General features: G+C 38.2%; 1 protein-coding gene across 5 annotated transcripts in view; it reads right to left on the bottom strand.

Annotated features, from left to right (window-relative positions):
* Positions 1-16586, bottom strand: part of RNF130 (ring finger protein 130) — a 93890-nt gene that overhangs the window by 61195 nt on the left and 16109 nt on the right. For all 5 annotated transcript variants that reach the window (XM_038414108.2, XM_043520504.1, XM_043520503.1 and 2 more), the window contains exon 2: positions 11058-11252. In XM_038414108.2, the coding sequence (XP_038270036.1) occupies positions 11058-11252 (195 nt within the window). The remainder of the gene's footprint in view (positions 1-11057; positions 11253-16586) is intronic.

The following is a 16586-nucleotide window of genomic DNA, read 5'->3' as shown; positions in this document are numbered from 1 at the left end:
AGACAAAGAAAAATTAAAATTCACACATGTTGGTTTGGTATGATATAGATCGGGTTAATTACACATAGAATAATAAAATGTCAGACATGACTACTTAAAAATATTTGAAAGGGAAGTCACCTTTTTGGCATTGATTTTAGCATTTGGGACCTGATTTTTTGCTTCTGTATATGCTGATTAGGGCAATATTACTTCAAAGTCTTTTTTGGGGGTAGTTCCTGCAGTTAAGTTACTGCTTATAAATATACCAACATGATGGGAGGGAGGAAGGGGAGAGAGAGAGAAAGCTATTAATCAGAATGCCTGTATCCTAGAGCAAATTACATGAGTTGGAAAACAGGAGATCTTATGTTCAAATCTCACTTCTAGTGATTACTGGTTATATGTCTATGCATTTTGCCATCTCGATTGATCAAGGCTGGAATCCCCTACCTTAGGAAGCACTCAAGTATGAACAACCATAGAATCATAGAATATCAGGGTTGGAAGGGACCTCAGGAGATCATCCCATATCTCCTTTTACACACAAGTTAATAGAAAAGTTATAATTAAGGCTACGATTTGGTCATGGACAGGTCACAGGCAACGAACAAAAATTCACAAAAGTGTGACCTGTCCCTAACTTTTACTAAAAACATCCCTGACAAAATGGAGAGAGAGGAGGGTCCTGCACCCTGCCCCATTGCATGCAGTGTCAGGGAGCTGTGGCCCCCTGCTTCCAGTGGGGGCTGGGCTGCTGCAGGGCCACAATGTCAGATCTCTGGAAGTCACGGATTTCGTGACTTCTGCGACCTCCGTGACATACTCGTAGCCCTAGTTATAATGCTACAACTCCATCTCCTACAGATACTGAAAATAAGCTCCCAACTTCAAACACACACACTTATACAATTTTAACCATGACCTCAGCAATGTTAAGGCACAATAATTCACTGAATGCCTAGAATTTGTGCCAGTCAGATATGACAGTCTGTTAATACAAGAGAGTATGAGGTCACTTAAGTTTAGCGTTTAGAGCAAACAGATGGGAGTCTGGATCCACAAGATTACAGATGCAGAAACAAGGTAACAAGAGAAGACTTCAATTGAAAGGTCATTAGCAAATATTTCAAAACAAACAATTTTAACTTTAGCACAAAAAGAAAAGGAGTACTTGTGGCAAGTACTCCTTTTCTTTTTGCGAATACAGACTAACACGGCTGCTACTCTGAAACTTTAGCACAGTAGAACATGACTAGAGATAAGTTACCATAACAGACCATTGCTGCAAGGAACATCTTCAATATTTGCTTTATATGCTCTCTGCAGTTCAGTAGCAACTATAAAAACCTCATTTCAAAAAATTATGAGACTAACCAGTGGGTCTCCTCACACTAGCCCACACACTTCTTCATTTTGTGTTACATTAGCATTACTTCTTGCTCAGCTTTCATTTCTGTGACTAACAGCAACATCCCTTGCTTTACATAGTTGAATTTTCCAGCCAATCCAGTGCTCACCAGACAAGAAGTGGAGTATCTTGTGTTTATGGCACAAGATCAAGTCAGGAGAGCTGGTATCTAGTCCTAGAACTGCCATTGAGTCTGTGTGGCCTTGGACAAGTCATTTAACCACATATGTTAAAGGAGGATATTACTTGCATACTTGCCAAACAGGAGTAATGAAAGGTTTAGTTATAAGATTTGTAAAGTGCTTTATACGTTTAAAGTGCTAAGTGTTACATATTTACTAGTTCAACAGCATTTTCTGGATGGTCTTCTAATAGTGATTTCAGTATTGTGCTTATCACAACCTACATTCTTACCTAGTGTAGGTTATTTCTTACCCGGGGTAGAATATAATGAACACAGAAAGTAAGGTATGGGGGAGAAAAACCAATTTTAAAAATAAAACCACAATGAATACTTGAATTCTGTTTCTTAATAATCCCCACTTCTGTGTTGTAAAAGTTTACCAGTCTTTAAAGAAATGCAAAAGGGCAGGAAGAGTGCTACAACAAGATTAAGTAGACAAACTTTTTAAATGTACCATGAAACTCTAAAAACTGGATTTGTGTTCAGACATAGGGTAGTACAAAGATTTTTATTTAGTTTTGAACCAAGAGGGAAGATAACCTTGTATTTGGACATAACAAGGCATCTAAATAAGGCAGCTCTCACTATCAGTTAGACTCATGCCTCTGTCCTCAACAACTAACTTCAATATTTTGTGATTTTTTTCTATTTCATAGAAAGTTCATATTTTAAAGCTTTTTCGGAGGGTAGAATTGTCAATAGAACAGTGTCCAAGAGTTACAGCTTTGGGGCCTATGATTATTTTTACATCCAAAACCTGCTTTAAGAAATCTGTAATCTGGATAAGTCAAAATATTAGCTTAATGCAGGCCATATGAGAACAGATTCTTACCAAGATGTTTTTAGTTTGATAACCAAATATTTAATTTCATTTATCCCATAACAGTGAGGTGATGTTGACAGACAGCTCCATCTTTGCTATTTCTGGATAGCGGGTTCAATTTTCTCCAAATGATTTTGGAGCCAGAAAATAATGGATTCCTATTGAAGAGATCATATTATATAGTTTTAATATTTATTTTTTATTTTTTTATTTTTCGCTTGTAGGCAAAATATCCCCACAGAGAAACTTCAGTCTAAGAGTCCTCTCAAATAAGTGTAGCTAACTTTACAATAGGAATGGCAAGAGAACAACCTTATCTGAACCTGAAATTGCTACAAAACTCTGTGATAAACAAACCCAAGGAACTTTGGGGCACTGTATTGCCAGAGGTTTAGTCTGTGGGTGAGAAACAATACCTGACTGCTTATGGTCATTAACAAGCTCCCGGGCCTTTTCACAATGGTAAGAGAATGTAACTTCTCCATCCTTTGAAAACAAGCCAGTTCTACTAGTGGCTACAGGTATTTCAGTGTTGGTTAAAATACACACCACATGAAAAGCACGTTGGTAGTGTCCCAGATTGCTCTCCCAGTCTCCTTAATATTAGGGAACAGATTTTCTCGCTTGTCTTAGAATGAGAGACTTCCTTATGCTTGTACTTGTAGAGACTTCCTTATGCTCCAAGATCTGCACTTCCTGTTTGGGACCCATTATCTGGTCAGACAACTCCAACTACACTGTGTGATAAACTTTGATTATGTGCCTCCAAGAGATACAGTTGATGTTTGCTACCAATATAGTTTTTATTAGCAGAATCACAATATATAAAATGTTAAAAGCTATATATAAGATGTGTTCATACTACTAGAAAGTTTATTTTTCATTGCAGTTTATTGATTTTAAGGCCTAATCCCAAGCCTCATATTCCGCTAGCAGCCTGAAAAGCCCGCCACACCTCTGTCTTGTCATCCTGCATCATTTAAGACTCACAAGATTATATAAAGAAAGTCGGACAGACAGCATGGCCTTAAAATCATGTTATCTAACTTCAATAAGTAAAACACAAGTGGAGAAACAAGTTGATGCGAGATAAATTTTAAGATGACACAATCTGAACCACTAGGTTTTTGTTTGATTTTGCATAAGCCTGGCACACTAGAATAAAATTCTCTTTGAGTTTGGAAATGAATGGGTGGAGCTCTCAATGATCGGGGGGGGGGGGCACAAGGGGCTGGGGAGAGAGCAGAGGGGAGGAGAAAAGGCTTTGGTCTGAGTCAACGCACTATTTATGCTCAAGTGGGTTTAATGGACATCAGCAACCCCCAAACTTCTCTTTATTATGGATCTGCCATTATTCCACTGGCTTTGGATACTTCAGATCTACGAGAAAATATAATTGAGTGCTTAAGACCTATGCAGCTTTCTACCAATGTTTGCACATCCTTTTGAGAATAAATTTTGATGCCCGATTGGAATAATAAACTATAGTATGATCGCAAGAACAGATTTGGTGCAAGCTTCTCTTCATTGTTCTGCCCAAATCCCTGAATCCTGACTTGAAACCACCACTTTTCTGGAGAGAGGATAGTTCTGCTTCTATATCCATTCCCCTTCTTGATGTCTAAGTGCCTGACAACAAGCATTACCAAGGCAACTGCAGTGGCAGCATGACCTTTAGAGACCTGCCAACTCTGAACTTGACTGAGATCCCTGAACAGCCATTAGTTACCTGAAGCCTTTGAACCAGTGACCAAGAACACACCCATCTTCTCTGATCACATTTCAAAACAAGCATGAATTCTCCTCCCTCAACATTATTCTTTTATCAGAGAATATAATCTGATTATATATTATCTGCTTTATCTGTAATTCGCGCTTTCCTGGTTTGGGAGGGAAGGAGTTGGGTACAAGATTCATCCTCTAAAAAGCTACAGTCTTAATTCTAAAAGCAGGATGAAAAGAGTCAATCGTACATCATTGAATGGATATTCACTCTCTCAAAAAGGGATGCATTATTTATCGAAGGATGCAATGAAGCAGTAAACTTGTTCTGATTACTTTTAAGGCTTAATCCAAGTCTACACTGGATATAAAGATTTAATACTAGATGTAGCGTGAAGACTTAAGGAGAAAATTTCTGTAACATTGGCAACACTGAATCAGTAAAAAATGGAATATAGTCATTTTATTCTGGTGCTTTAGCTCTCATTTAAGTAAATTTTATTTTAAGATGTAAAACAGTAAGAGCCATGATGCAGGTAGTCCTCATCACGAAAAAGCTGAGGGAGCATCGACTGAGATTGCTGGGCCATGAGACAACGAAATGTGGGAGATAGTGGTAGAGTACAAGATCTAGTAGTCACGGGACAAAGACCAAGAGAGACCCAGACAAATGTGCTTCAATGTGCTGAAGGAGGACGAAGAATGTCGGTGTCAGCTTGGAAGAAATATTTGGTCTTCAAGCGTTCCTGTCAAGACGAAGAGCCAACGACCCCAACTAACGACAAGGCAAAGATGATAATGTAGAAGAAAAGGACAGAAGCCATGCTAATCTCAAATTTAAAATGACAGCACTTTTACATAGATTTAAAATTACAAAAAATTTCAAGATTTACCTGAATTTGAGAATGAATTAATCAGTGATTTAGTAACTGTTAAATTTAAATCTCTACTATACAAGCAAATTTTTAAAAATATTAACACTAGTTTTATTTTACCTACATTTCCTTCCTATTCCCATTATTGACTATAAAGAGACAGATACTAAATATTTTCCCCTGCCATATATTCTCTCTGTGCATTAGACATTATTTGTTCTGCTTGAATAAAAGCAGCAAGCAAAACCACTGATAAAGCTGCCTTCCTGCCAGTAATATCCCAACGTTTCTAATATAAACTGCTCTGGGAAAGATGTCCTTCATTTACCAAAAAGAGAGGTCATTTACCAGGATACGTGGAGATATAAAAACATATTACTATAGAGATACAGCTAGAGAAGAGACAACAAAAACACCTGTTGTAACTAAGCTTAGCAGTTTTTTGTTAGTGGATACAAGCTCACTGAGGTCAATATCTCTTTCACTAGATGGCCCTGGGAGACAGTGTAGCATTAAAACCTGAATGTCAGAGACTTAATATACTACCAGAGCACATAAAATCAAACAGCTTTTGCTGTAAAAGATGCCAATTGTTTTCATTTAATATGATGAAAATATCGATTGGAGAGCGACAATTGATATCTGGCCATCCAAAAGGTTTTGTACTCTGCTGGAGAAGTATATTGAGAAAGTGCATATACATATATTTCCATATATTTCAAATGTTTAAATCTATATTCAGCTGGGAAATGGAAAGAATGAGTTGGATGAAATATTCTTCACCATGCCAAATGAAACTGACCTAAGGGAGGATTGTTTGCTGAAATCCACAAGGGGAGAGATACCCTTCAAAGAGCCCCAAAACATTCAAGGTAAATCTTTATGGACACTGTTTTTATGTGCAAGATTTGTGTATTCAAGCCTCAAATGGTTTGGTTCCCAGGTACCCAAGAAACTACCACTTCCCACAAGATACCACAGTAGTTGAGATAACCTGAGGTGGGAAATGCAAAGGGTCCCCTGGCTGCTGTGGAATTTATTTCAGCGACTGGATGTGGTGATTTTCAGTACATGCTATAAGACCTACATATTTGTCAAGGCTTTTCTTTGGAAAGAGTTGATAGGAAGATGGTAACAACTGAGGCTACAGGCCAGATGGGACTCAGAGTTGCCATTCTGAGTTAGAAAGATACAGGTCTGTGGGCCTAGCTGGAGAATCAGGGGCACCATTTAGATAGAGTGAACTGCCTCATGACAGATGGGATCCTTCCAAAGGATCCCCATTTCTTTGCAAACAACTCAGACCTCAGACTGACAAATTCACTACACCAAGCATGTCTTATAGGATATTTAGCTATAAGGAGCAACGTAAAATATCTGCAGAAAGCTTGTAACTTTTCAAGTTTTATAATTGTTGCGAGATGCATGTATGAGTAATATTTAAGGAATAATCCGTTTATACTGAAAGCATGCTTTATGGACTTAAGAAACTAGTCACCAGGGGACGTGACAAAATGCAAGTCTCAGCTGTATAGTTTTGCACAATACTAAGACTTTCAGTAGAAAACCATGAGAAGCAACTGCAAACAACTGAACAACTTAAAGGTAAAACAAAAACAAAACAAATCCCCCCCACTCTCCCCACCATTACAACAAGACAGGGTTTCGCCCTGTCAGTGTATAGGACCAAATGATTTTCAGCGTAACAGAGGAGTGAGAGGTCCTGTGGACAGACACCTGGAGGAACACTGTGTTCTCATGAAGCCAGCCAGCTCTGCAACTGCCAGACCTTGGGGTGGGGGAAAGGGATGTACTTTATTAGATAGGGAAGGTAACTATTATGTGTAGACAGTGTTTTGCATTTTATGATTTGGTTTTGTATTGTAACCATTTGTTACCACCACTCTCATTTCTAGTTAAATCTTTAGTCTTTCTTAAATAAAATCTACTTTTGTTTTATTAAAAGTGTTCATCAGTGCTGTGTGATTTACAGCAGTGGTTCTCAACTTTTTTAGACCACTATACCACTTTCAGGAATATGATTTGTCTTGCATACCCCCAAGTTACACCTCACTTAAAAACTACTTGCTTACAAAATCAGTCATAAAAATATAGATGTGTCGCAGCATACTATTACTGAAAAATTGCTTACTCTCTCATTTTTACCATATAATTATAAAATAAATCAATTGAAATATAAATATTGTACATACATTTCAGTGTATAGTATATAGAGCAGCATAAACAAGTCATTGCCTGTATGAAATTTTAGTTTGTACTGACTTCACCAGTGCATTTTATGTAGCCTGTTGTAAAACTAGGCAAATATCTAAATGAGTTGATGTACCCCCCTAGAAGACCTCTGCATACCCCTGGTTGAGAACTACTGGTTTACAGGAGTGGTGGTTTAAGGTAAAACTAGTAAACTGGGGCACACTGCTCCTCCCAGGGAAGAGGATCTGGAATTTCTGTAAGTTGCCAATTAAAGGGGCTGGATATCACAGTGGAACACTTCCAAGGGACTTAGGGAGAGAGATGCATCTATTATTAGCCTGCAAGGTGAAGACAGGGCTGGCTTGGCCTAGAGGAGAGTGTCCGAGAGAGTGCCTGAGAAAGGCTGGTAGTGTTAAGAAGCTGACACCCAACCAGGCATAGGCAAGACTCCCTCATGCCGGAGGCAGGGGATAATGACATGACTTACAGTACTGGGTACCCCAAGAATCATCTTGATTTTTAGTAAGGCTTTTGATGTCTGACATCTACTGGTTCCTTCCCTACAAATCCATTAGGCCAGTAATCCTGTCAAAAAAGAAAATTAGGTTGGTTTGACACGATTTGTTTTTGCAAATCCAGATTGGGTATTCCTTATAACCCTATTGTCCTCTAAGTGCTTACAAACCGATTGTTTAATAATTTGTTCCACTGTCTTTCCCAGTATTGAAGTTAAGCTGACCGAACTACTATTTCCTGGGTTTTCTTTGTTCCCCTTTTTAACTATAGGTACTGTGTTTGCCCTTTTCCAGTCCTTTGAGACCTTACCCAACTTCAATGAGTTCTCAAAAATAAATTGCTTCAGCTAGTTCTTTAAGTACCCTAGAATGAATTTCATCAGGCCCTGCTGACTAGCATACATCTAAATATTCTTTAAACCTGTTCTTTCCCTGTTTTGGCTTGCATTCCTTCCCCCTTGTTATTACTATTAATTATGTTGAGTATCTGGTCACCATCAACCTTACTAGTGAACCTGAAACAAAACAGGCATTAACCACCACAGCCTTCTTCCTGTCACCAGTTATTAGCTCTCATTCCCAGCTAAATAGAGCACCTATACTTTCCTTTGTCTTTCTCTTGTTCTTAATGTATTTAAAGAACCTCTTATTACCTTTTATGTTCCCTGATAAGTTTAACTCATTTTATTCCTTAGTCTTTCTTTCTGATTTTGCCCCTACATGGCTATGCTATTCTTTTGGACAAATTGCTAAGAAAGACTACAAGTAAATAGCAATGTATCATACTGTATAACTGCACTGCTACCTGTGTAAAGGCTAAAAGATTTATACATCAAGATTGTGGGATCAATCATATTTTACTGTATTTCTCTTGGGTGTTCTGAACTTTGTTTTAGAGGCTTGAAAATTAGGTTTTAGTTGGTACTGGTTTTGCATGCAACAGGTGCTTAGCTTAGCTATTTAGCTATTAAAAGTTGCCTATTTACCCTATGTTGGTAATTTTGTTGTAATACATCTATATGTATTGTTAAAAATACAGGAACTAAATCAAAACAAATATTCCAAAAATAGACATTTTATCCTTCAAAAAATCCAAGTGATTCAAAGCCAGGATGGAAGTTACCTTCCCATCCCAAAAGCTTAAGTAGCGCCCCTGTGGGAAATATTTTAATAAAGTTACATAACTACATAAACTATGCCTAAAACCTCAGGTATACAGCATGAATACACCTACGCTTTTTATTTTGATCCAAACCCTGGGGATTTTTTGGCACAAGCATTCCTAGGTTAGCATTTGGGTCCCATACCAGGCTGAGATCATGCATATGGCCCACAGGAGCACTTCATCCTGGGCAGATTCTATTCTCCTTGCTGTGCTTCCCTGGCAAAACAGAATATGCTGCTACCTGGTAAGCAATAGGAACAAGACGCACTGATCCATATTAACATGTGGAATTGGACATTTGGAGTGTAGCATCTGTTTTGCCAAATATGTCGAACAACTACTTGATTAAGCACTTATAACTTCTTGTCATCTCACTAAGAATCTACACAACTGTCAGACACATGAAAAGAATTTAACTACTGCGGCTCTTCAGGAAGAGGAAAGCTGGAAGAGTGAAGGAATGGAGCATAAATATCCAATTAGTGCAGAGATATTGCCATCCGCTCCCAAAAGATGCTGCAAGGAATATGGCTGTTGACAGTGTAGGCAAGGGAAGAGTTAAGAGATCTGAGATCATGTTTGGTTACAAAGAGACAGGTCTAAAAGACCGCAAGATTCAGAGGTAAGATAGCTCAAGAAAAAGCTATCTTAAAGCTTCCTACCTTCTAAGAGTCTGGCTATATTAATCTTCTTGTCTCTCCTCCTTGTTTTAGTCACAACAAACAGAAATCTTACTATCTTGTTACAACAAGTATTCCACTTAACTAGGGCCACTAGAAGTCAGAAATCATTTTCATCATCTGGAAGTAAATACTGTGGGCTTGGCAACTGTTACAAACCTCACATCAACTTTGGTCTCTGCCTTTGGAGCTTAAGTCTTTGGGAGAACTGCATGAGCAGAGGAGTGATAAAAGTGGTGATGGCTCACAAAAGAAAACAGGAGGTATAAAAAGTTTTGTTGGAACAAAGCAAAACACATTTATAATCAACAAAAATAAAGACGACATGAGTTGGGCAATTTCCTTTGTATAAGGTTTTACTCCACTTTCAAAATGACAGGGTCAGGTGACTTTATGGCTCCCTCAGGAAAGCCTTAAAAAAAAAAACCCACAAAAAAACCTATATTCAGTTCCCTAGAATATCAATCCTATTCACACCGAGGTTGGTGAGATACAAAATGATCATTTGGAAACTCCAAATTCCACAAGCATTCCCCCATTATGTTAAAAAAAACCCACAGTGGAACCATTTTTAGGGAAAGTTTTCAAAGGAGATGCAACTATCGAAAGTAAGTGGCCTTTTTGGGGTAAGCTGAAGGATGAAGACATCCCAAGTGAATAGACATTCTTTTGGGAAAATGCAGGTAATTGCAAAGTTCGTCTCACTGTAAAATTTGCTAAAGGGATTCTTTCAGCAAGGGAAAACATCTAAGGGTAAGGCTCCAGTGATCCTAAAATAATTTTCTAGTAATGCCAAAATTTTACATGTGAACTGCCCTAGAAATATGCAAGTCTACAGAGATACAGACCTTTAATACATCAAATCCTGAAAGAATTCCAGATTATGTTTACAAAGACAACTCCTCCTTGAAACAGTAGGTATGTCCTGTTTAGTCTTGCATCGCAATGGTGTGGTGGCCCTATTAGTCTATACCACCAGGAATGGTGAAGTCCTTGTAAGATGTCAGTAAAAGAAGCCTGTAGGCTGGGATTTTGGAGTTTAACTATCTTCGGCTTGTTTGAAAATCCCAGCCTTCAAAACTCCACTATAAATCCCATTACTATAAAAATTCTTCATTCTCAGATATTTTGTATAAAGTTACAGCTCTTCTCTGTTATAGTGTTTTGTTTTCTGCCTCTCCAATAAGCAATAGCTCTAAGATTTGAAACAAATGCGATAGCTCTAGGACCCCAAAAAGGGGAAAGAAAAAAAGTTACTCAGTGGATAAGTGTATTCCTCTGGAGTAAAAAAAAAACAACAAAAAACAGTTCCAGATGTATTCATTATAGTTCACTATATTGTGTACTTGCTCATATTTGCAAAGAGCAAAGGGTACAAACACTTAAGAAGTAACTATACTGTCAACAGTGCTTTAAAAATAGTTTACATGGCAGAAAAATATCCAGAGGGCAAAGGGGACAAAAGGGGAAGAGACTTCATACTATTTACCTTGATGAGTCATAGTGACAGGTTCCTCACTGGATATATTGTTGTAAATGACCACAGCTGTGGCATTATGTGAAGCTGCTCGCAATATTTTCTCTCTAAATGTACAGTTTCCTCGTTGCAGCAAGGCAATCCACTGCTTGGTATTCGGAGGAACATGGAATCGTGTTCGAGGATCACAGCCCAGACGATCCACCACTAAAAAAAAAAAAAAAAAAAAAGAGAATGTATACATCAGGGATTTGTTCAAAATGACAAAAAAGTTAGAAGGAAAACAGAAAGAAACGTTAGCCAAAGAATTCAGTTGTCTTATACTTGAAAGTTATTTCTCTCTGGCTACCAAAGCCTAAAACAAGTTGCATGCCGAAAGAGAAAGTCCCCTTCAAAAAATATTTTTAAAACCTCATACTCATTAGGAGCATTAGGAATACATATGCTTGAAAATTAATTTAGTGATCACAAAGATATTTTTAACTCCACAATGAATTAATATTTGAATCAATATTTGCTCAGGGGGAAAAACAACATTAAAATACGGTTTATGTGCCATAGGCATTACCAAGCATCTGTTTCTCAGCCACACAGGGTTTTCTCCCTTTTAATGCAGTTATAAATATCATTCCAGTGTGAAGTATGGCTAAACAAAGGAGGATGTGAAAACAAGCTTTTAAACCAGTTCTTGTCAAGTACAGACTACTGCTAATAATGGTTACTGGTCTATCTTAAGAACATTTTGGTGCAACTAATTAACCAATTTAACAGGTTTCTACTACAGTATTGATATACTGTCAGAATAAAAAAATATCAGTTATACCTCTTAATTTCAACATCTCTGTCAGAGCCTTCCTATAGTATCCCTCACGCATCCTACAGTGAAAGCGTCATACAATTTCTCCTGGGACATTGAGAAATCAACCCACAATACAAAAGGGACAAAAAAATCAAGGTACAATATATCACTTGTGGTACAACATCTGACACTAATGGAAAATGGTTCTGTTTGCACATGGCTGGAAAGTTACTGCTTAGACAGAGAAACTAATGCTTGCCTCCTTCAAGAAATTGTAGCATTATTAAATAGTAACTTACAAGAGAGCAAAGTGGTAACATCTATAGTATTTAAAAAAAAAGAGTCAATGTTACACCCTTCAACTGCCAAAAAGTAAAAATATCATTAGCTACCAATACATTAAAACCAATAGTAGTTTTGTTTAAATGTGGTAAGGCTTCTGAAAGCTTTTCAGATAGCACTTTATTAAAAAAAATTTAAGTCAAGTATGCTATAACTTTGTGCCCTTTAAAAAAGTAATAAAATGTGCTTCTCCATGGCAACCTGCATTTTCTGGACAAGTCTATTTGTGACATTTACTACACCACCATCCAGCCTACTACATGTAACAAGAATCCAAACAGAAGGCCTTTGTAAGCATTGTCCAGCTATACTGGAAGGACAACAGACACTGGATATGCTTTAATTAGGCTGAAACTTTATTTCTACATGACTAGGAGAATCTGCCAGATAAGATTGTTCAGTGCAGGTAATTCCATACTCATCTACATATACTCAGGAGGCTTCTGACAGCCCCCCTCCTTACCCATCCTGGGCCCAGCCAACTCACTACTGGGACCTCATTATCCCCTCAAATGAGGGTTAAGAGGGTAAAGAAGGGGGGGCTGACTCCCTGCCATGCCAGTCGTAAGAGCCCCAAGCCCCCCACATCCACTCCTTTAAAGAATACCTCCTTTAAATCCTTTCCCAATCCATTTTATCTGATCACCATATCCATTCCCTATGAAGTATCTGTATTTGACATCTGCCCCAAGTTTACATAATCACAGCCTAACTCCTGTCCTTTTTGTTCTTTGTCTCCCCACTAAGCCCTCAACCTGCTGTTGAAGGCAAAAAAATCCACCTTGTCTTGGCCAATCTGGTGGTCAGGGAAAAGATCCTTCCTAGGCCCCCAAGAAAGGGGAGATTAGCATAATGCCCACAGCTGATCATGACGAAACCTGGCATTTCAACTACTTCCATGGGTGGGAAGGTGAGTGCTGATCAGTCTGGTCCAGATGAAAAGAGGGCTTTTACTGCATAGACTTACTGCATAGGGCATAAACAGTCCTTTTATTTTCTGGTCACTTAGCGTCCCCACACTGACCTGGTATGAAGCTGTCTCTACGCAGGAGGTAACTCTCAAGCTGCCATTAAAGGGGCAACACAACCTTCAACTAGCCAGACAAAGGTCCCCATTGTTTAATATGCAGTGAGGTCACTCTCTCCAAGAGCAGGAGAACGTGATAAATGGGGCTTTCAAATGGTTAAAAGATCTCTTCTGAAATTTAAAAGATCACCATCCATCCTAATTTCATTTGGGTGGATGAACCTGAATTAGGGACATCTTTACAAAAAACTGTTTGATCACTTGCCTGGGACAAGTAATTTGACAGGAAATTAAGTTTTTTCCATCAACATTGCAAGAATTAGTAAACAAGTTATGTACATCTTCATGATGGTTCTACAAGGTTAGATTAAAATACTTCAGGAATTGCTATAAAAGCTACTTAGCTGAATTCTTAAATCTGAGTTTCATTTCTTTTCTGAACTCTGTAACAAAACTCTCAAATCTATAAGTTTGAAACTGGAATCTCTTGCTTTAAAAATCAGCTGTTTTCTTCCATTACATTGACACATAACGCACCTATTTTAAGGTTTATGGTAACCATTAATCACTGGCATTGAGTCACAAAAAAGTATTTTAGGAGCACTGATATTGTATCAAGTTACTGATAATCATAAAAGAGTACCTTTGTATATTACATGTGTTTTTATTTAAAAGTACAATAAACCAGTTACAAAAGCGAAAATAGCACATGTATTTGTTTAAAAAAATCCCTCAAATTACACTGCACTCTGCAAAGGGACCAAAAAAAAAAAAAAAAAAAAAAAAATGCATGTCAAGCTTTGGACATACCAACCTTGACTATCTCCATTTAGATAAAAGTGTTTGTTATTTAATAAATACTTCCCACTTGTTCAGAGCAGTAGTCTAAGAACTGGAAAAAACTGGACTATCATGAGCAGAGCAATAAAACATTCAAATTCCCAGAAGGCCAAAGGCATACATACATTTCATCAGCAAAATCAGATTCCAATAACTGTGGCATAGCATACACACATCCAAAGATGAAGCTCAATGTAAAACGAGAAGTTCACACAAACTCCTTGGCTTAACAATGAGAACTCACAGGATATTTTACTATCTCTAATTTCCTATTTTTAACTTAACTACTGCAGCTCAAAGCAGAAGCTATATCCAATAATATTAAGTTTGCATTTTCTTTTAAAAGCAAATACATGCAAATTTTTTCCTGGGATAATAGTTTAATCAGATTCTGAGATTACTTTTTTCATTGCAATCACTATCAAGGCTAAGTAGTTGTAGGAGCAAAGACAGGCAATATGAGAGAGGCAAAACAAAGTAATTATGATAGGAAACAAAGACGTCAGAAGATTTAATTTAAATAGATGAGGTAAGAAAGTTTGACAATTGCTCCATTTTTAATACATTCCATTGTAACTAGATACAGTAGTATCTAGGATGTTAAGCTCACCCAGTGCTGCCAGGGCCACTGAAACTAGAATGGCAGCCTAAAAGTCTTCTTACTACATTAAGTTTTGTAGTTAGACCCTCATTCCAGAATTTTGAAAGTGTGTGAAAATTGTAGCCATACATTTTTTACATTAATTCAAATCACTATCCCTTCACACATCACTCAAAGTTTAGCCACAAAAAAAAACAAAAACAAAACCAAAACACCACTATTATAAACCTTAAACTATTTTATAATGGAATAGAACTAGTACCTACAGCAATAGAAGATGCTATTCATTGTTAATTACCACTTCAGGGCTAGTTTTATCTTTTATGGGGATAAGGATAAGAAAAAAAAGTCACAAAACCACTTGATTTGTACGTCGCTTTATTAATGGTTTGATGGGATCACTGTATTTTGTTATTCTTCAGTAACTGCAGAACATTCAGAAAGGAACCCAACAATCCTCCAGGTTCACTCCCAGGCTCCTTCCCAGCAATTACTTCCCTCTCTCTCAGCGCCTCCTATATCCCTGACTCCCCCAAGCCTTTGCACTACTTCTGAGGGAAGGAAACAATGTTTCTGAGGAAACAATACGTTTCTGTATTGTAGTTTAAATCAGTGATTCTCAACCAGGGGTCCAGAGCCCCTTGGAGGGCTACGAGCAGGTTTTTGGGGGGCTACCAAGCGGGACCAGCATTAGACTCACTGAAAGCTGAAGTCCCAGTGCATGGGGCTGAAGCCCAGACCCTGAGCCCCCCCACCTGGGGCTGAAGCAGAAGCCTGATCAACTTAGCTTTGCGGTGCCCGCTGTAATGTGGGGCCCTGGGTAATTGCCCTGCTTGCTACCTTAATACCGGCCCTGGCTTTCATATGCAGAAAACCAGTTGTTGTGGCACAGGTGGGCCATCGAGTTTTTATAGCATGTTTGCGGGGGAGGGGGGTCTGGTTGAGAACCCCTGGTTTAAATGAATTGTCACTCAAAGTTCTGTATCAATATGCCTAGTAAGGAATCTATTTGTCAAAAAATATTTCCTGAATCTGTGTTGTCTTTATTGTTACAGACATACGTGCTGACAGGTATTTTAAAATATGCAGAATTTTGAAATGTGCAGAATTTTTAGCTTTTTGGTGCACAATTCCCCCAGGAGTAACTCATGTAGGATCTGTTACTAGAAAAGAAAAGAAAAGGAAAGAAAGAAAGGAAGGAAAGAGAAGGAAGGAAAGAAAGCAAGAGGATCTCTCTCTCTCTCACACTAGAATTTTCTGACTAAGCTTTATGAAGAGATGAACTACTAGACTTGTTTGAGAGAAAATATTCCCCCAAAATTTTAGTTTTGTTTTAAAGTACTACATTGAAAAAATTAGAATGACTAACTCACATTAAGTGATAAGGTTGTATTTGTTAAACTTCCTAAAGAGCAAAAGGAAACATGGAGTATGCAGTAATATTTGGTCTCAAATCAGAATGAAAACTGAAATGGACACAGACTTAGTCATATTGATATGTTCAAATAAGAGAAAAGGTTAGTGCACATTTCCACGATCATCCTCTTCCAGCTGCAGAAAGTTTTAATGGGTGCAGCATAAAATATATCATCCATTGTAACTACCACAAAAAGTCTTTTTACTGTTAGAAATGCAAATATACTAATCTAGTAAAGGTATGTTTGTCAGCATGCTTAATCGGTAAGACTACGACTATTTCATGGAGGTCACGGAAGTCACAGAATCCATGACATCCAGAGATATCTGACATTTTCTGCCCTGGGGCTGGAGTGGTCAGCAGGGAGCCCCGCAGTTCTCAGACGCTGCTGGCAAGCCCAAAGCAGCTCCTAGCAGCAGGGGGACCCCAGAGCTCCCACTCAGCTACGTACACTGGGACTCCCAGCAGCAGCCCAACCACAGCAGGTGGCAAGCCCCCCCCCTCTACAGCAGCGC

Source organism: Dermochelys coriacea, chromosome 8 (assembly GCF_009764565.3).
Source record: "Dermochelys coriacea isolate rDerCor1 chromosome 8, rDerCor1.pri.v4, whole genome shotgun sequence".
NCBI lineage: Eukaryota > Metazoa > Chordata > Testudines > Dermochelyidae > Dermochelys > Dermochelys coriacea.
Note: the sequence above shows the minus strand (reverse complement) of the source record. Positions and strands in the feature narration are given on the sequence as shown.